This window comes from Barbus barbus, assembly GCF_936440315.1.
Source record: "Barbus barbus genome assembly, chromosome: 45".
Classification (NCBI taxonomy): Eukaryota; Metazoa; Chordata; class Actinopteri; order Cypriniformes; family Cyprinidae; genus Barbus; species Barbus barbus.
Genome location: NC_136723.1, coordinates 20274224 through 20294738, shown reverse-complemented (window position 1 = coordinate 20294738; position 20515 = coordinate 20274224). Strand labels below are relative to the sequence as shown.

The 20515-nt window shown below is 36.2% G+C and overlaps 1 protein-coding gene across 4 annotated transcripts; it reads left to right on the top strand.

Annotated features, from left to right (window-relative positions):
- The first annotated feature begins 479 nt into the window (after window positions 1-479).
- Window positions 480-13382, top strand: LOC306864272 (glycerol-3-phosphate acyltransferase 4-like). Of its 4 annotated transcripts, none has more exons than XM_079408192.1 (14): window positions 480-665; window positions 1104-1588; window positions 5569-5630; window positions 8719-9285; window positions 9370-9652; window positions 10435-10509; window positions 10646-10735; window positions 10848-10941; window positions 11034-11149; window positions 11260-11315; window positions 11605-11690; window positions 11775-11903; window positions 12513-12592; window positions 12703-13382. In XM_079408192.1, exons 4-14 carry the CDS (start codon window positions 9231-9233, stop codon window positions 12809-12811), a joined length of 1173 nt encoding a protein of 390 aa, XP_079264318.1. In that variant the 5' UTR covers window positions 480-665; window positions 1104-1588; window positions 5569-5630; window positions 8719-9230; the 3' UTR covers window positions 12812-13382. The 4 variants fall into 4 exon arrangements, with proteins under 4 accessions (XP_079264318.1, XP_079264317.1, XP_079264319.1 ...); XM_079408190.1 differs by lacking the exon at window positions 5569-5630 and having other exon boundaries at window positions 538-665; window positions 1104-1197; window positions 1309-1588; window positions 9216-9285; window positions 12703-13376; XM_079408191.1 differs by lacking the exon at window positions 5569-5630 and having other exon boundaries at window positions 510-665; window positions 9216-9285; window positions 11629-11690; window positions 12703-13376.
- Window positions 13383-20515: the final 7133 nt, after the last annotated feature.

The window sequence follows — 20515 nt, the reverse complement described above, 5'->3', positions numbered from 1 at the left end:
TGTCTCTTTTGGTAACAAGAAAACTAATGTTTATTTGTGGCTGAATTGTTCGTTTTAGAGGAAATTACACCACGTCTGACAGTGATAATTACAATAAATAAAATTAAATAATAAATAGTTTTGGGACAGAGTAAATTAGTAAAAATGCATTTGAAAAGTAGCAAATGCAAAGTATGGTTCACAAGAATGCTTTAGTGTGATGTTCATGTAACAAAAAGAAAAAAGTGAACCTCTGGATTTAGTAAAAAAATAAATAAAATAAATTTGAATGTATGTAAAATATAAGCATAATGTTTTTAAAAATATAAATATATTTTAATAAATTAATTAAAATATTAATAATTTAATAAATATATTATTTGATAATGCAGACGCCGCTGTTCTGGAATCAGTTTTCCCCGCCACTATCCGCTCTCGAAACACAAGCTGCGTAGAACAACTGCGCGGAGATCAGCGGTACGAATCATCCAATCTTCATCAGCGTCGAAGCAGCCGAGCCCACCGGAAGCGGAAGTTGCTGCAGCCGTGCCTCGAGCCGCTGCTGATGCGCTTAAACTTAGTGCATAACAACAACAACAACAGCAGCGTCTCACGATGCTCAAATATCAAAATTGTGTTTTATTGAGAATACAAATCAGCATGTAAACGCTCTCTTCCGGGCACAGGTCAGTGTAAACATCGTGTTTCATACATTTAAAGACGTTTGGCGGGTTAATTACGTGATTAAAAGAGAAGCTGGTGATTAGCGCTTTAGCATCCACTCATTTACATCTGTAAAGCAAACAATGTTTCATACAGCTGCAATTTTGATCAGTTTATGGTGCTTTTTAGATATAATTGACTTCTATCTCAGAAATTAAGATGTAGAATACGTTTAGAGTGTTTTATTTAGAAAAGTAGCTTTTTGAGTGCTTTTGAATTGTCCATTACAGTCCATTATATAGTGCCTATCGACACATTTCGTTATTTAGAATATAATTCTGCTTTAAATAATTAATCTAAAAGGCACGTATCAGTTTATTCCGTAAATAATGCCAGAATATTTGATCAATTTATTCTGAGCAAATCTTCATATAACGTTACATATTTCTGTGTTTTTCTAGATGTTACAGAAATGGCAGTGGACTGATGTGAGACCGTTTGAAGCACAATATTCTTCCCAAGAGACTGTAGAAGCAGGAAGGATTGGATATTCAGGTTTTTTTAAAACCTTGACGTGTCCTGCTGATATGTCTATTGCGTTAATTTAATGGATATTTGTCCACAGGCTTAATAATAATGATAATTTTTCCCTATATGCCCATGAAGGCTGTGTTTCAGCGAAGGCTTCAGAAACTGAGGCACTTTAGAGGAGTCCAGCAGTCTGTGTTTAGGTAATTTTGTCACGTTTAAATAGTCCGGTCTCCACGTTTTGGTCAAGATGGAGTCCTACCTCTTCCCCTTCGACAGCCTGATCTGTATGCTCTTGGGTATCTCCTTCACGGTGTGGTTCACCCTTCTTTTGGTGTTCATCATCGTACCTGCAATCTTCGGTGTGTCCTTTGGGATCCGCAGACTGTATATGAAGTCCCTCATCAAGCTATTTGAGGTGAGTGAGTTGATGTTGAGAAGGCCTGTCATTTTATAGTAATTAAATTACTCAACGAGAATATCCGAGGAGCTTTGGAGAGTTACAGCAGGTTTGATGGTGTGTCTGTGGTGCAGTGGTCTTGTAATATAAGTTGGAACGTCATTCAGGGAGTTTTTACTACTTAGTTCAGTTGCAGTCAGCACTCTTTCCCTTTACTGAGGATGCCAGAGGCCCAAAATAAAATGTGGATTCACAATTGACTGAATTAGTAAGACTGCAGGGTCTGGCTGTCGTTTGACTTTGCCTCACTTTATTCTGTGCTGTCACATTTTCTTTCAACTTCAAAACTTTATGGACAACATGTATTGTTGCAGGACTCTGGCAGTTTGGGTCATTTCAGAGTGGTTTGTAAAGGTGAGAATGTGAATGCCACAAGTGACAGTTTTAGAAACGTGTTAGTCTGTTTTATTAAGCACATGATATGAAAGTTCTTTTCATAACAGAAAATTCTTCTCTTTACTTGAATTTGTGAAAATGGAAGCCTATAAACATAAAAGGTCACTAAATGTACTAGGGATGCACCCTTATTGGATTTTTGCTGATATCCGATATGACGATATTTTTCATCTAATGTTGGCAGATGCCGATATATAATTCTCTCCTGTGCAGAAATTATAAGAAAATTATTTTTAGTTTTTAACAAGAACTTATTTATTAGAATAAAAAATAATGAAGTTTTTTTTGACAGTGCATTGAAGCTTTGAAAATAACTATAAATAAACTATCAATTGCTTAATTTTCCCCTAGAAAGATGCAGTGTTAACCCTAACATTTTATTTTAGGATTTAACATCTGTAGATGGTCTAAAATAGAGTTGTAAAAATTCTGAAAATCTTTTAGAGCTCACGATTTGTTAAAAAAAATAAAACCCATTACTAGGGCTGGGCGATATGATGATATTATCGTATATCGACAATGTCTTGTAAGTATCGCGATGTCGATGTCAACAGTCAGGTAAAAGGCGATTATCGAGGAAAAAAAAAGACGAATGATAAACCTAGTAAATTGCAAACACAAAAAATAATAATTTTACATGACCCCATAGTCACCATACAGGTCTTTTTGCATGCAAGAATTAAATAATTTAGTAGGAGGGTTGGGAATCGAAAAGCTATTCCAATTTATGAAATCAGATGGAAGGTCAGGAACCGAATTGCCTGTTATAAAATTCAATTTCGATTCTGCTTCTCGATTTCTGTATGCGCATTTATTGTGATTTCAAAAGATTCAACTACAAGAAGACAAAGAAATAGAACTCGCTTCTGCACTCGGGCGCTGTTTTCCGTGCTGCACGCACGTGCACACACACACACATACATACACACACACACACACACACACCGCCTCTTATATACACGAACACTGGACTCAGCTCTCTTTCGCGCATTCTTACACATTTGAATGGACAAATACACACAGAATGATATCAAAATATCCCATAAATACAATCGGTTATGTCTTAAGTGAACTTAAAGATTTGAGAAAGAATACAAGGGTGCATTGGATCTGTGCATTGACAGCAGCCGCAGCCGCCAGTCATTAATGTTAATCAAAGAACAAAAGAAAAGAAAATCCCTCACTGATCTTGACTGAATCACTTTTGTAACCTCGGTTTATATTTTATTTGACGTTTTTCAGCGCTGACTACCATAATGGCAACGTGCATCTGTGTATGCGATTTTGGAGATGCGTTCCAATCCTATTTATCCTTATTTAGGGTATAGACCTATTCTATTTTGATCTGCAGTTTAATAAAAGTTAAACAGAAAAAAGAAAAATAGTAGCACTGCATGTGTTTCTGAATATTTATTTAAACGATGTATAACGATGAAAAACCACAAACATGACGGTTATAATTAAAATACGCAAATTTCTTCACAACACACATTTTTACAGATTTTTTAAAACGGTGTATACAGTATAATTAAGCTGAGATATAGCACTTTAAATTCTTAATTCATTTGCAACAAAACTATAAAGTTTTGTTGCAAACAGATTAAGGCATTATAGTTCTAGCCTATGCCTATCTCAGCATGTACGCGTTCGGAGTTTCGGCAGCCCAACACTGAAAATTATATTGTGGGCATTGTATTTGCCGATATTTACATTTAAAGCCGTTATCGTCCGATTCCGATATCAGTCCGATAATATCGTGCATCCCTAAAATGTACCCATATTGATGAGTCAGGCACACTACAATTAAATAGTTTGGGGTCAGTACAATTTCTTTTATTTTAAAAGAAATTAATACATTTATTCAGTCAACATGCATTAAATTAATCAGTCACAGTAAATACATTTATAATGTTACAAAAGTGTTACATTTCAAATAAATGATGTTCTTTTGAACTTTCGATTCATAAAAGAATCCTGAAAAAAAATGTCATGGGTTATACAAAAATATTAAACATTACATCACAACTGTTTTCAACATTGATAATAATAAGAAATATTTCTTGAGTAGCAAATCAGCATATTATAATGATTTCTGAGCGATCATGTGACACTGAGGACTGGAGTAATGATGCTGAAAATTCAGCATTATCATCATAATGCAATAAATTGCATTTATATACATTTGAAAATGGTTGTTTTAAATGGTAAAAATCTTTTCACAATATTACTGTATTTTTCATCAAAGGAATGCAATGCTAATAAGCACAGCATACTTTCACAAACATTTAAAAAATGTGACCGATCCCAAACTTACTGAACACGAACTGAGAAAAATTATACAGAGATTCTTTTTTTTTTTTAGATGATTATATGTTCATTTAGGAATTCTATTTTGATCTGCAGTTTAATAAAAGTTAAACAGAAAAAAGAAAAATAGTAGCACTGCATGTGTTTCTGAATATTTATTTAAATGATGTATAACGATGAAAAACCACAAACATGACGGTTATAATTAAAATACGCAAATTCCTTCACAACACACATTTTTACAGATTTTTTAAAACGGTGTATACAGTATAATTAAGCTGAGATATAGCACTTTAAATTCTTAATTCATTTGCAACAAAACTATAAAGTTTTGTTGCAAACAGATTAAGGCATTATAGTTCTAGCCTATGCCTATCTCAGCATGTACGCGTTCGGAGTTTCGGCAGCCCAACACTGAAAATTATATTGTGGGCATTGTATTTGCCGATATTTACATTTAAAGCCATTATCGGCCGATTCCGATATCAGTCCGATAATATCGTGCATCCCTAAAATGTACCCATATTGATGAGTCAGGCACACTACAATGAAATAGTTTGGGGTCAGTACAATTTCTTTTATTTTAAAAGAAATTAATACATTTATTCAGTCAACGTGCATTAAATTAATCAGTCACAGTAAATACATTTATAATGTTACAAAAGTGTTACATTTCAAATAAATGATGTTCTTTTGAACTTTCGATTCATAAAAGAATCCTGAAAAAAAATGTCATGGGTTATACAAAAATATTAAACATTACATCACAACTGTTTTCAACATTGATAATAATAAGAAATATTTCTTGAGTAGCAAATCAGCATATTATAATGATTTCTGAGCGATCATGTGACACTGAGGACTGGAGTAATGATGCTGAAAATTCAGCATTATCATCATAATGCAATAAATTGCATTTATATACATTTGAAAATGGTTGTTTTAAATGGTAAAAATCTTTTCACAATATTACTGTATTTTTCATCAAAGGAATGCAATGCTAATAAGCACAGCATACTTTCACAAACATTTAAAAAATGTGACCAATCCCAAACTTACTGAACACGAACTGAGAAAAATTATACAGAGATGCTTTTTTTTTTTTAGATGATTATATGTTCATTTAGGAATTCATTTAAACGATTAAAAATTTTATTGGAATATTTCACATTTTGGCAATGCTGTTTTCTGCCAGTGCTGTATCAGAAATGGTCATATTGCATGTTTCCACCTAGAAATGGCGAAACAGTGGCCTGTTCTTGATGCTTGAGGATTCTCTTTTTGGAACTGACAGCAAGTATCAAAGATTTCACATACTTTGGATAGCGTGTGACGCAGATCACTAGGTCTAATGCATGACTTAATGAAAAAGATTTGCATCCTTACTTTGTGATTGAGGTGCATCAAGACTAATTTTGTTCTAAATTAAAATCAAATCCTGATGTGCCTAAATGTTCCTAATTTTTGCAATCATTTGTTTATTTATTGCATGTTGGCAAGAGCTCTGTGTGTGACCTAAAATCGATTCTGATGATTTCCTATGGTGCCACTCTCCTCTCATCCATCTGGACTGATGTAGCTACTCTTTTTTTTTTCCCGACCCTCTCCAGACTCCCTAAGAAACTCCAGATGGCTGTTTTCTAGTGACTAACTTCCCTGTACTCTGCTGTCCTGTGACCCTGAACAGGGGAGCGAGATTTAGTCTGACAAGCAGCTTGACTGTTCACTCTTTCTCTATCTCGACCTTCGCTTCTGCATCTCTCTGAGTCACAGCATCATCAGCACCCGCGAGAGTCACTGTTTACTTTCATAGAGCGCATGGACATCTTTCCACACTCGGTGCTCAGCTGCTGTCCTTGCTTGACTAACCCACTTTAATTATCCCTAAGGGAAAATTCAGATGCAGCAACATCAACATCAAATGTTGTGTACACGTGTACATACATGTGCAGGTTGGGCTGGGGCGATATGTTATCAAGATAATTTTTTTTCATATCAGTTGATATCAATAATTATCACGATAAATGTCAAATCTTTATTTCTTTCAAGTTTAAAGCCAGATTTTTTCTCCAAAGTGAAAGTTGTAGAAACCAGACCATTAATTTTCTTTAACAAAATAAATATCTAAATAGAAAAATGTATTTCTCAGTTTCTGCATGTTTTAATGAGTGATATTGTTTCAAGTCAAGAAACAGGTTTGGGTTGCCTGATAATATTAATATCACTTTTTTGTCTCTTAGAAATGCACATTTGATAGTAGCTTGAGTTAGGATGCAGAGGTAAATTTTTGTTCATTTATCAAAATCAGTAACATGTAAAAAGTGTAGCAACCTCAGTTTTATATGGTTAAATTTATTCTTTCAGTAGTTAAAAACATTCAGTATAAATGCACACATGCTATAGCTTAACCACACATACTTGCTATTATTATATACCTTTACTCCTGTAATAAAATTCAGTGTGAATATCCCACATTTCTTCCACAATACCATAGTGCAGTGAGTGTTACTAACATTACAGTAAATCCATGGTAAATAATGGCGATGTGTAGATTGAAAAGCCTTCTGACTGTCTCGTTGCACAGTTTGTGTTCTTCGCTGAATTCAAGCGCTTCTCACAGCCCTGTTTAAACGCATCTGCTCTAGTGAGCTCACGCCGCACGGCAGTTTGAACTGTGATCAGAGCGGATAAACGGCCCGTGTGGCGCTTTTTGCGCATAAACATTATATCGAACATTTACGAACTCTTCATATCGTTTTATCGAGGAAAATTATATCGAGATAATTATCGTTATTGAATTATCGCCCAGCCCTATGTGCAGATATAGATAAACAAAGCAAAATAAGGAAAATATTTACAGGATTCCTGTGGCTCTTTAAAAAGTCTTAAAACTTCTTAAATTAATTTTGAGCATAAAGTCATAAAATCTGAAATTGTTTAACACGAGTAAACCTCTTTTCAATGATTCTGTGATTCTCTTTTCAACGGTCACTAACAATCTGTAAAACTTATTTGAACCCTCATTAAGAAGTTATGTTCAGTTTTTAATCAAAATGCGGTTTCTTGTCGTACTTGATTCAAAAGAATCAGTTCAGGAAACGTTCAGAAATATTTAGGAAGGAATGCATTACATTTTCTGGATGGTATTGGGATTTTGGTTACACAAACTATATCTGGCATTTAATACAATGTTAACACTTGTGTTCTGGGCCACCCCTTCACAGGAAGGAAATACTAAGCACTAAGCACTTCATTGGTTGCGTTCCACTCCACTTTTAGACACGCACTCGCAAACTTCCCTACGCACTTCCCCTCGGGGGCATCTCCGCTGCCATTTTGAAGTGCATTCCACTTCATGAAGTGGACGAGGGAAGTTTACATGGACAGACCCTCGACAACTCGATTTTGACCGAGGGAGTGAGTCTGGTTCATATGCACACTTCAGGCCGCTCCATAGACCACAATGCAACACGATTATGACATTATCGCAGATTGCGTTTAATTTATCCCCACCCTAAACAACTCTATAATATGTAAATTATTTTTTTAAACATTTATAACAGCCCAAGCATACCTATTTACATATATAATGCTGCACCAAACAAATTCATAAGGGGAAAAATGTAAACAATAAACCAACTCCAAGGGCTTAGGAAGTTACGATTCAGCCCATTGCAAGGGTTCCGCCCACTGATCAGTGGTTCCGCCAGAAGTGTGCACTCATGCAACTTAATCAATGACGTACATCCGAGTAAACAAGACTGAGGGAAGTTTGCGAGTGAAGGGCATAAAATATGGACTGGAACGTGGCCATTGAGTATATAGACTTCTAGTATTGGCACAAAATTTTATTTTCTTTTAAGCACATTTTCATTTCAGCAAAATCCAGTACTGATCAACATCTAATTTGTGTTGATGTAGTAGTGCATAAACCAATTTCAGTACATATGTGCATATGTTTGAATAAAATCTTGGATTCATGGTTTATTTTGGAATTGTATGAGTTTTTTTTTTTTTTATGGACATAAAATAAAAAAATGTAAAATCTTAAAAAAGGTGACAAGTCTAAAATTAGTTTTTTAAACCTATGCAGAAATCCTGTATTCTGTTCGGTATGAGGCAGCAGGTTTAAGACAGACAGGTTATTTTAGCTTGTTCCTTTCAATCTGAACTGATTCTAGGAGTCAAGTGCTCCTAGAAACTGAATTATAGGTAAATATTGGGTTGGAAGTTGTTTATTGCTGGTTTCAAATAGGTTTTAAAAGTTTCATTATTGGTGATTGAGTTCTAAGTGATTGACAAATGCTTTGTGAATCATTTTGACCAAATCATTGAAAATAACTGGTTCAAAAGTTTGCTGAACTGTCAGTGGTTGTGGTTTTCAGGTGTTCTCTGGCTGAACTCCAGGACCCAGCAAGGACACACGGATCAGCTGTTGTGTTCTCCTCCCCAGTGGTGTTTTGGGCGGCTGGCTGTGATTCTGTGGAATTGTCTCCCCAAAGGCTGTTTACCGCTTGAATGTTGTTCGTTTCCCCATCCTCATGACAGCTGTATGAGGTCTCGTGGGGTCTCAGTCCAGCCTGCCTTTAGGGATGTAAAATGAATGTTACATGGTGTAACAAAAGGACGATTAAGTGTTTCAATTAAGACATCATGACTCTTGTAATGTAATTCCCTAATGATCCATCACCAGAACATGATGCAATGGTTCAGTAAAAATTTTTGCACCTTTAAATTGGTCAAATACCACAGTTTGAAATATATTATTGCTGCTTTGAGGCTTTTAACGTGATACAACAGTGGAGACACCAGGCTACTGTGTTGAACTATTACAGTTTGTGATTTGCTTAATTTGTGTGTCTAATTCTCATTCTGTTTTCAGTGGGCGACCTTAAGAATGGAGCGAGGAGCCAAGGAGAAGAATCAGCATCTCTACAAACCCTACAGCAATGGTGAAACACTAAAAAGATCATTACCACCGACATTCATATCTTCAGCATTATCATAAGCATAACCCTGCTTTTTTTCCCCCTCAGGGATTATTGCTAAAGAACCAGTGTCCCTCAAACAGGAGATCCAGGAAATGAGGCGTGGTGGTGCGGAGCCTGAGTTTGACATGTCTGATATCTTCTATTTCTGCCGGCGAGGTGTGGAGAGCATCGTCGATGACGAGGTGACCAAGCGCTTCACGGCGGAGGAGCTGGAGTCCTGGAACCTGCTGACTCGAAGCAACTACAATTTCCACCACATTAGCACCAGGCTCACAGCGCTCTGGGGAGTGGGAGTGCTCATCCGATATGGGTTTCTACTGCCACTCAGGTGAGAGGAAGATCTATGGATGCTACATGAATGCTTTGTGGATGGATATTGTTAGTGATAGTAGTGGTTTTTAAACTGGTAATCACTTTAAAGGAGTTGAACCGCCTCTCATTTTCCTGTTCATTCTTAAAAGCATGCTAGCAGAAAGATCAGCTTTAAGACTGGATTACTTGACACAACTTTTGCGCACAATTTTCCCTGGTCGGAACCTGTCTGCCGATTTTAGAGTTGATGGATTTCACTGCAAATTATATGTGAAAGGTATATGTGACCTTGGACCACAAAACCAGTCATAAGGGTCAGTTTTTTTAAATTGAGATTTATACATCATCTGAAATCTGAATAAATAAGCTTTCCATTGATGTATGGTTTGTTAGGATTGGACAATATTTGGACACTACTATTTGAAAATCTGGAATCTGAGGGTGCAAAAACACAACAACATATTGATAAAATCGTCAAAAAGTTGTCCAAATGAAGTTCTTAATAATGCATATTGCTGTTGCACCTGAAGTGGCATTTAGATGTTTACAAACTGTTTAATGCAAGACATGAATGCATTTAACCTGCAGTTACAAATGCATAATAATGTTTTGACATTTTAAACGTAAAATGTTGAATACTGATATTTGAAATTATTTAAATAATAAAAGATACTTTGAATGTGAAATTAAAACCGCTAGTAGGTGGCAGCAAGTCACTCTTAATAAGTGAGTTATTGCGATCGAACCGAATCTTTTAAACAACTGATTCATTCAAAATTTGCTGTGTTGTCTTAACAGGGTCACGCTTGCTTTCACCGGTGTCGGCCTTCTCGTGGTTCTGACGTCAATCGTTGGCCTGTTTCCAAATGGAAGGTATGTCTTGGTAGACTTCTGCAGGTTTAACACCTGAAGTTGTTGCTGCTGAAAATTCTGCTTTACGTCACAGGAATAAATTAATCTCTTTTGACATGTAAAAGTGTATATTAACACTGATTTCTCTACTGGGCAGAATGAAGAATTATCTCAGTGACAAGGTTCATCTGATGTGTTACCGGATCTGTGTGAGAGCCCTCACAGCCATCATCACCTACCATGACAGGTACTGACACATAAACACTAATATATGCCAATATTAAACACAATTAAAGATCTCTATGCCTGGTTTTACGTTCCTTATTTCTTAGTATCCACTTAACTTTTTTTTCTTAAAGTGAGAATAAACCCAAAAATGGAGGAATCTGTGTGGCCAATCACACCTCACCTATCGACGTCATCATTCTGGCCAGTGATGGATGCTACGCTATGGTAGTGTGATGTTTGTGGTGATGATTTGGGTTCAGTGTTGATATTGATTGTTGGCGATATATGCATTAACTCTGTCTCTCTGTGTGGATCAGGTGGGTCAGGTCCATGGTGGTCTGATGGGGGTCATTCAGAGGGCGATGGTGAAGGCCTGTCCTCACATCTGGTTCGAGAGGTCTGAAGTGAAGGACCGACACCTAGTGGCCAAACGGTGACATTGCATTTCTCTCACATATACAGTATTCAACTCCTCCAAGATGAACTTGCAGTTATGATTTGAACATTTCTGTTTGTCACAATCAAACTGATTTTATTTTTTAGATTAAGTGACCACGTTGCAGACACAAGCAAACTGCCAATCCTCATATTCCCTGAGGGTGAGTGTTAAAACTCCTGCATTTCGTACTGAAGTATATACATTTACATTTATTCATTTAGCTGACGCTTTTATCCAAAGCGACTTACAATTGCTATATATGTCAGAGGTCGCACGCCTCTGGAGCAACTAGGGGTTAAGTGTCTTGCTCAGGGACACATTGGTGTCTCACAGTGGATTCGAACCCGGGTCTCTCACACTGAAGGCATGTGTCTTATCCACTGCGCCATCACCACCCCACCAAGTATATGAATATGTGGAATAAATCCACTGTTTTGTCATTTCCAAAGGAACTTGTATTAACAACACTTCAGTCATGATGTTCAAGAAGGGAAGTTTTGAGATCAGCTGCACTGTTTACCCTGTGGCTATAAAGGTCAGAACAGCCTCCTTTTTCTGTTATGTGCTGGCTTTTTTGTTTATAAAGTGTTTTAAATTCCTCTGGCTGTTATTTTGGCAGTATGACCCTCGTTTTGGTGACGCGTTCTGGAACAGCAGCAAGTTTGGGATGGTGAACTACCTGCTGCACATGATGAGCAGTTGGGCCATTGTGTGTAGCGTCTGGTACCTTCCACCAATGAGCCGCATGGTGAGTGGTGAAGCTTCGAAAGAGACATATGTATCACTATATATACACACTGCTCTTCAAAGGGTCAGTAAGATTTAAGAAATGTATACTTTTATTGAGCAAGGATGCATTAAATTCATAAAAAGTGACAGTAAAGACATTTAAAACGTAACGATTTCTATTTCAAAGAATAGCTGTTCTTTTGAACTTTGTTAATCCAAGAAACATGAAAAAATACATCCACAAACATATTTAGCTGCACAGCTGTTTTCATCTTTGGTAAAAAGCAGCAATATTTCTTGAGCAGCAAGTCAGCACATTAGAATGATTTTTGAAAGATCATTAGATAATGATGCTGAAAATTCAGCTTTGATGAAAATAAATATTTTAAAATATACTAAAAAAAACTTTATTTTGGATTGTAATATTTCACAATTTTACTGTTTTTACTATATTTTTGATCAAATAAATGCAGCCTTGCTGAGCTTCTTTCAAAAACATTAAGATCTTACAACCCCAAACTTGTGAACAGTGTTTGTGTTTTTCTTTTCAGAACTCTGGGACTATTTTTGAGCTTTTTGGTCACTCATTCACTATATTTATGTGAGTTTTAAATTCTTATATTTATAGGAGGGGGAGGACGCTGTACAGTTTGCCAATAGGGTCAAAGCTGCCATCGCTAGAAAGGGAGGACTGGCAGATTTGTTATGGTGAGTTCCCGTATTAAAGAGTGTCAAACACACAAGTGACTAAAAAGGATGTGCATTGACATTTTGAAATGAAATGAAGCTCAAAGCTTTTGTGTTTTGCATGTTCACAGGGATGGTGGTTTAAAACGAGGGAAAGTCAAAGAAGTTTTCAAAGAGGAGCAGCAGAAACTTTACAGCAAAGTTTTAGTGGGCAACAGCGAAGACCGCAGTCTCTCTTGAAGAGATGCAGCTGTCTGCTTGACTTTACTCAAGCTGCTCGGTGCTCATAGCGAGAGCCTGGCCCCTCAGCGGATGCAGTGCGGCCCTAGATTGGCCCCTTCCTGAACCTGCTCAGACTGAACTATAGAGCTGAACTGATGACGTCATTGTGAGTTGGTGGGAAACTGTGTTGCCAGACCCTTGGCTCACTGCTTTTCCATCGTTGCACGAAAGTGTCTGTGGCATTCAATTCCTGGGCCGACTATGATTTCAGTTTGGAGTGAGAGTTACACATGGCATTCTTGAGTGAATTTTTTTCCTTCACAGTCTGTTACAGTTTTGAATATTTGTGCTGTTGCTGTAATGCATGATGTCCCAGGAGAAGAATGAGTGAAAGAGTTTGAAGTGATTTATTTAAGCTTGTAAAAGAAAAAAAATCAGAGGAATGGATGGTGTGCGTAGAACTTTAGTGTTGGTAGAACCATGAAAAACAATATCTGTTACGTGTTCAGCTGCTCAGCTTTCATCTCCTCATGGCATCTTCTCTAGTGTGCTGATGTTCTTTTTTTAATAAAATGTTTTTTTAAACATTGTGAGTTCATTTCTACTTTTTAATTAGTACATTCAATCTATCTATCAAACTTGTAAAAAGGTAATTATTTTATCATGTCTCAGAATTGAAGGTTATCTCGCAATTCTGCCTTTTTTTGTGATAATTGTGAGATAAAATTGCAATTTTGGGGGAAAAAAAGTCAGAAATTTGAGTTTAATTGCAATTAACTTATTTTTACAAAAAATGCTATGTAATAAAAAATAGCCACATTTTTTGAAAAGTTGTATCACTTAACTTGTCCGATGCATTTTTATAAAGCGTTACCGTGACAAGCGCGAAACGTTACAAAAGATTTGAAACATAATGTTTGTTTACTTAATTGTTTACTTAAAAACGAGATTGAAAACGCTTTCTATGTGAACGGCTCTCTATAATATAGTAATCAATATTGACAATAATTAGTCTACCTTTTATCCATGTATTGTCCGATACAGCAAACTGCTATGTTTAGCCTACCAGTCGAAAGCATTATATGTACTCCTAAGAGTAGTTTAACGCACTTATGAATTTGTGTAGTTGCTAAAAAGTTATAATACCATGTCGTAACTTAATCTTAAAGTATTTTACGACCTCTCCACCTTAATTAGCACATCAAAACCCCCCTAATTGGTTATTTCCAGTTTACAAAACATTTTATTTTCGTACTAATTTTTAAATGTATCTTTGCGACTTGATTCTGTTTACCAGAAGGTGCAATCAGCTGAGAACATCATGTGCAGATGTTTAAGGGTGGTGCTGACTCCACACAGCCTCCATATCTCTAAGCTACAGAAGAACTTTAAAAATACGCCATAAACACGGCTGACCCCTTTAGTCTTTCTGGCACAGACCAGAGTGTAAACAAACCAATTTTGTTGTTCTGAAAGGGCATTTATATTGAAAGCTTGTGGCAAACAGATGACATTTCGACTGAATTTGACAGGTCCACCACCATGGGGGTTTCGTATCTGTGGAGGAAGAGACTTGAAGATGACCCTGACTGTCTCAAAGGTGAGTTGAAGATATGTGGCCCACATTTTCATTTGAACAAAATATTGAAAGTGTTCAGCATAAGATGCCTTTGATTTCTGGTGTGTTAAGGAGCTGTGAGGACTTACCATAGAGTGGTTTGTCAGGTTCGTGAAGATAGCCGGGCAGGTGATGCTGGGTTGCAGGTGGGGGACGTTATATTGGAGATTAGTGGTCAGGATACTGGAGACATGTTGAATATGGAGGCTCGGAACAAAATGAAGACATCTGAACATCATCTGTGGCTAATTGAAAGGTGATAAAATTAAAAACTATGACTTTGCTTTGGCAGAATGACATGTGGTTTCATAACTAAATGCTACAATCTTTATAGGTTACAGGTTTACCATGGTAAGGCATATTTATTTCCCCCCTAAATTTACCCTAAGGACAAATATATTTTGGGGACCAGGGGCTTGTTTTTTTTAAAGCATTATTCTCACAAGAACATTTTCTCACAAAACTCAAAAATTAGTAAAAATAAAATTAGTCTCCTTACTGTAATGCAGAAAAATATTTAAACTAAATCATTTTTGTATTATTTCATTAAAAACCCATTTGAATTAAATTAGTATGTTGTATTCATTTAAGAACATTTCAATAAAATAAAAAAATGCAGATAAACATTCTATGAACTTTTGCTAGCGTTCTTCTTAAATATTTCTGAATGTTCTATGAATGTTCAAAAGTTGTTTTATCGATTTTAAAATGTTTTTCTTGGTTATGCAAAATTGTTATGGGAACGATTCATTTTAAATGTTGTGTGAACGTTCTGAAACAAGTAGTACCATTTAAAAATTGTTAATTGTCCAACAACAACCTGAATTCCCGAAATGTTGGGACATTTTTTAAATTGAAAGAAAATTAAAACTAAAAGACTTTCAAATTACATTAGCCAATAGAACATAGAGAACATAAATGTTTAAACAGAGAAATTTTACACTTTTATCCACTAAATGAGCTCATTTCAAATTTGATACCTGCTACAGGTCTCAAAACAGCTAAGACATTTTGAAAAGATTCAGCTGGGAGAACATCTAGCAACTAATTAAGTTAATTGACATCAGGTCTGTAACATAAAAGGGATGTCTTAGAGAGGCAGAGTCTCTCAGAAGTAAATATGGGCAGAGGCTCTCCAATCTGTGAAAGAGTGCGTAAAAAGATGTGGAAAACTTTAAAAACAATGTTCCTCAATGTCAAATTACAAAGGCTTTGCAAATCTCATCAACTACAGTGCATAACATCAATCATTTCAGAGAACCTGGAGAAATCTCTGTGCGTAAGGAACAAGGCCGAATACCTTTGTTGGATGCCCAAGGAAAAAGGACTGTTTCAAAGTGGAAAAGTATTCTATGGTCAGACGAGTCCAAATTTGACATTCTTGTTGGAAATCACGGACGCCGTGTCCTCTGGGCTAAAGAGGAGGGAGACCTTCCAGCGTGTCATCAGCGTTCAGTTCAAAAGCCAGCATCTCTGATGGTATGGGGGTGCATAAGTGCATACGGTATGGGCAGCTTGCATGTTTTGGAAGGCACTATGAATGTTGAAAGGTGTATATAAAGGTTTTAGAGCAACATATGCTCCCCTCCAGATGACATCTATTTCAGGGAAGGCCTTGTGTATTTCAGCAGGACAATGAAAAACCACATACTGTAGCTATTACAACAGCATGGCTTCGTAGTAGAAGAGTCCGGGTGCTGAATTGGCCTGCCTGCAGTCCAGATCTTTCACCTATAGAGTACATTTGGCACATCATTAAACAAAAAATACATCAAAGACGACCACGAACTCCTCAGCAGCTGGAAACCTGTATCAGGCAAGAATGGGACCAAATTCCAACACCAAAACTCCAGAAACTCATAACCTTGATGCACAATAGAACATAGATATCAAATGTTTAAACTGAGAAATTTTATAAGCGCAAAATTTGACAATTTCTCAGTTTAAACATTTCTTATCTATGTTCTATTGTGAATCAAATATTGGCTCATGTGATTTGAAAATCTTCGTTTTCAATTTTTTCAAATTTTTTTTCAAATTTTACAATTCGGGTTGTAAAATGTCAAGAAAAAGCGTTACCTTTGCAATGTGTGTAAATAACATTTTGAGATTATTAAAGACCAGATAACTTTGAATGAACATTCTGTGAATATGCTGAGCCTGGTTTCTCCCAAGGTTTTTTTTCTCCATTCTGTCACAGAGGGAGTTTTGGTTCCTTGCCGCTGTCGCCTCTGGCTTGCTGGGGACACTTAATTTCTAGTGATTATCGTCAATTTGATTTCACAGATGCTATTTAAACTAAACCGAGCTAGACAATGACATCTCTGAATTCAATAATGAAATGCCTTTAACTGAAAATTGAGTGTTTAATCTAATTATTATACATTACTGACACTCTATCCTCCAATTTGATACTGTTAAGTGCTTTGACACAATCTGTATTGTTAAAAGCGCTATATAAATAAAGGTGACTTGATTAAAATTGTTTATATAACATATATATTTTAGTTGTTTTTTTTAGGTGAAAAAGTTAATGTTTGCAAACACTGGTGTGTGATGCTTTTTTTATTGAAACCCAGAATAACCTAGTTTCTTCTTATCTTACAGACCTGCAAAGACAGACGTCATGCAGCGCTGCGGTGATCCAAGACTTCCTGTTAATTCGGTTAGTTATTCACACCGTTAACTGACCAGCTCTTTGTGAACATAACGTTAAGTTAAATGTCGCTACAGAGAAGGCCCATTCAGCTTGTTTGAATAAGATTAGAGAGAACCATCCTGTTTTGTGTCTTGAAACATCCTGCTGTTCTCCTTCAACCCAGGAGCCCTCAGTCCGGCCAAAACAAACCCATGAGTCAGGACAGGGCCAGTCCAAGAGGTCCGTGCACCAGAACCATACCGAGATGCCTTCAAACAACATCACATGTGTTTCTCATTGTTCATGTGTTCAGCAGCTCTCAAAGCTTCAGAGCGCCACTGGAGAGAAACTACAGTCCAGAGCAGCTGAAGCAAGAAGATAAGATGGGAACATGCAAGTACTAATTTTACATTGTAGTAATGTTTGGCTTGAATTCAAGTTTGTACATGTAACATAAAACGGACGAACCCTAATGTTCAAGTCTTTTGAAGGCTTGCCTCCATCTTGTGGTCCAATAACAAACCAAGCCTATTCTGAAGAAATCATTTTTAATCCCGTGTTTTATTGGCAGTATTTAATTATCAATCATGTACTATTACAGTTTTTCTTTTTTACATGTATAGATATTATTTTTCCATTTTCTCTGCTTCATAAAGAATAAAATGATTAATTTCTTCCAAGCATAGCCCATGTCGTTTTGTCCCATACCTGTTGAACTCACATTTTTGTTTGACTCTTTTCTAATTATCCAGTATGGAGTTACGGGCCTGTTGATCCTGAAGCGCTGATGAGAGTCAAGAGAAGGCAAGTTCAACCTCAGCAGCCCAGACAGTCCAACACTTTCAGAATACTACAGGAGGGACCGGAGCGTGAGTGTTTTATTTCACTGCATTTCTTGCATTCAAACCTCTTGACTAAAGCATAAGGATGCCCTATGTAATACAAACGCACATGAATTGTACAGGAACATCACTGCCATCTGGAGCGGTCCAGCGGAGTCAAAGGTTTCGCTCTTGTGAGAGATGTGGTTACATCATTGTGTAAGAACCCTTTAATTAAGCTCATATTATATATTTTCTTGAGAAAGAAAAGTGATTGTGTTTTGATATTGTCTATTTTTTCAGTGTGTTTTAAGTATTCAAATACTTTTGAGGGCAATTGATGTCAGGAATGCATGAAGATCACACACACGTTTAGTTCAGTTGTTTGTGTGTCCTGCTGCAGAACTCGGGTGGTGAAGATCAGAGAGAGACGCTACAGACACGTGGAGTGCTATACGTGCAGGGACTGTGGTTTCAGTCTCATGGAGCGAGGATATTTTTGTGTGGATGAGGAGCTGTATTGTGGGAAACACACTCAGCAGAGATGCCTTCACTCACCCCTAACTCCCTAAAAACACTGGTGAGGAGCACTTGAATACAATGCCGTGGGTTAGTATGCTCATTTGTTTGAATGTTTTCCGCTGTTTTATTTTACTATTATTGAGCTATTATAGTTCTTATTAATATTTTGAATCAGTTTTTATTTTTATATTTTCAATTTAAATTTTTATTAATTGTATCGTGTGTTTTTGTCATTTTAGTAATTGCTTCATTTTGAAGCATTCTATATCTATACAGTTTGTTTTATTATTTAAAAAAAATTAAAATATCAGTTTTACTTAAATTAATATGAGATATTTGCCTTGCCAGCTTGCTGGAATATTTATTTAATTTCAGTTTGTTAATTTTATTTCGGGTAACAAATGTTTGTTTATATACTAATAATACTGGTTTTCAGTTAGAGTATTTCATAGACCATACTCATAATTTTTATAAGAGTGGCAAACATATAATTCACCTAAAAATTCTGTCTTATTTTATTCTATGGAACACAAAAGGAGAAATGATCTCTCTAATCAATCAAAGTGGATGGTGACCAGGATTATCAAGCTTCAAAAAGGACAAAGAAGCACCATGAAAGCATCATAAACAGTCCTGAAATCTTAAACTGTGAGGAACACACTGAAATTGAAGTCATAATCAATACAAATCGAGCATTAAAAAATTCAAACTCTGTCATTTACTCACCCTCATCGTTTCAAATCTGCATGTGACTTCTTTCTATAGAATATATGTGAAGATATTTTGAAGAATGTTGGTTACTAAACACTTTTGGTTCCCATTGACTTCCATTTTATGTTTTATCCATATGGAAGTCAATGGGACCCTAAACTGTTTGGTTACCAACATTCTTTAAAATATCTTCTGCAGAAGAAAGTCATACAGGTTTGGAACAATATGAGTGTGAGTAAATGATGAGAGAATTTGCTTATTTCTTTGTTGCATATGCTCTTAGTCCTCTCTAGAGGGCACTATTTTCTCATGTTTCATTATTGCATTACAATAAGTAAATACCTGCCATGTGTGACTTTGAGCTGTGGCTGAATGATGAACTTATGCTTTCAATAAATGTCTGGCATCATTGTGAAAGAGATGACATCATCAGAATGCATCCCCAGCTATAACATGGAAAACAAAAGAGTGTGGCATTACGTGAATAGCTATTCGCCTCAGTATAGCGTGCAGTCTGACCTAACTGTATTATGGTAAAGGAATACAGTAAAAGAGAGTTGTTTGAGGGACGTGCCCTGTTGACTTCCACTCCCCATGCAGAACTATGAGGGCCCTGAATGACGGGTTTCAGGAACAATACAAGCACATTATCCTCATGTTTATTATTAAAACCATAAATGACAAAGGAGATTCATTAGTAAGGAATGATGGTGACTTGGTGTTAATACTTGGTGGTTTGTTTACCTACCTGTGGAAAAACAACATATTAATGTACAATTATGAAACATCACAAAGATTCAAATTAGCTTAATATAAACAGCAATATAACAAAATTCATCAAATGACTTCAATTTCAGCTGTAAATGCTTATTTCTGTGGTTTGCTATATATGAGAGTGAGGAATGTTTTATATGCTGAAATGCCATTGTAGTCTTTTTAGTTTAAACTCTTTTTCATTAAAAAAAACAACTGTGTATTTCCCTTTTTTTGTGAACAATGAGAACTGGTCACTGCCTGCATGACAGTTCAGTATAATTGTAGCTTTGTGTCAGAGCTCTACAGTTCTCTAATGTCTAAATTTAGTCATGAGACATTTTAATTGCCTCTGTTAAATTGTCATAAATGAAGGGAACATCATGGAATTATTCTTATAATCATTATAAAGCAAATACAAAAGTTGTTATACCCTTAGTGTGTGTTTCATAAAACATTAATGGGTCTTAAACAGGAATGAGTAATCTGTGCGGGATGTTAATATTCATTTATGTATGTCTTTACTTACGCTCACAGCAAGACATCAGTCAGCAGCATTAGTCAGGGTGTCATTTTGGCATATAAAGTAAATTATGCCAAGATTGTTTCCAGGCACTACGTTGCGTCAAGCCAGGCCACGCCCACACGCCGGTGCTCAT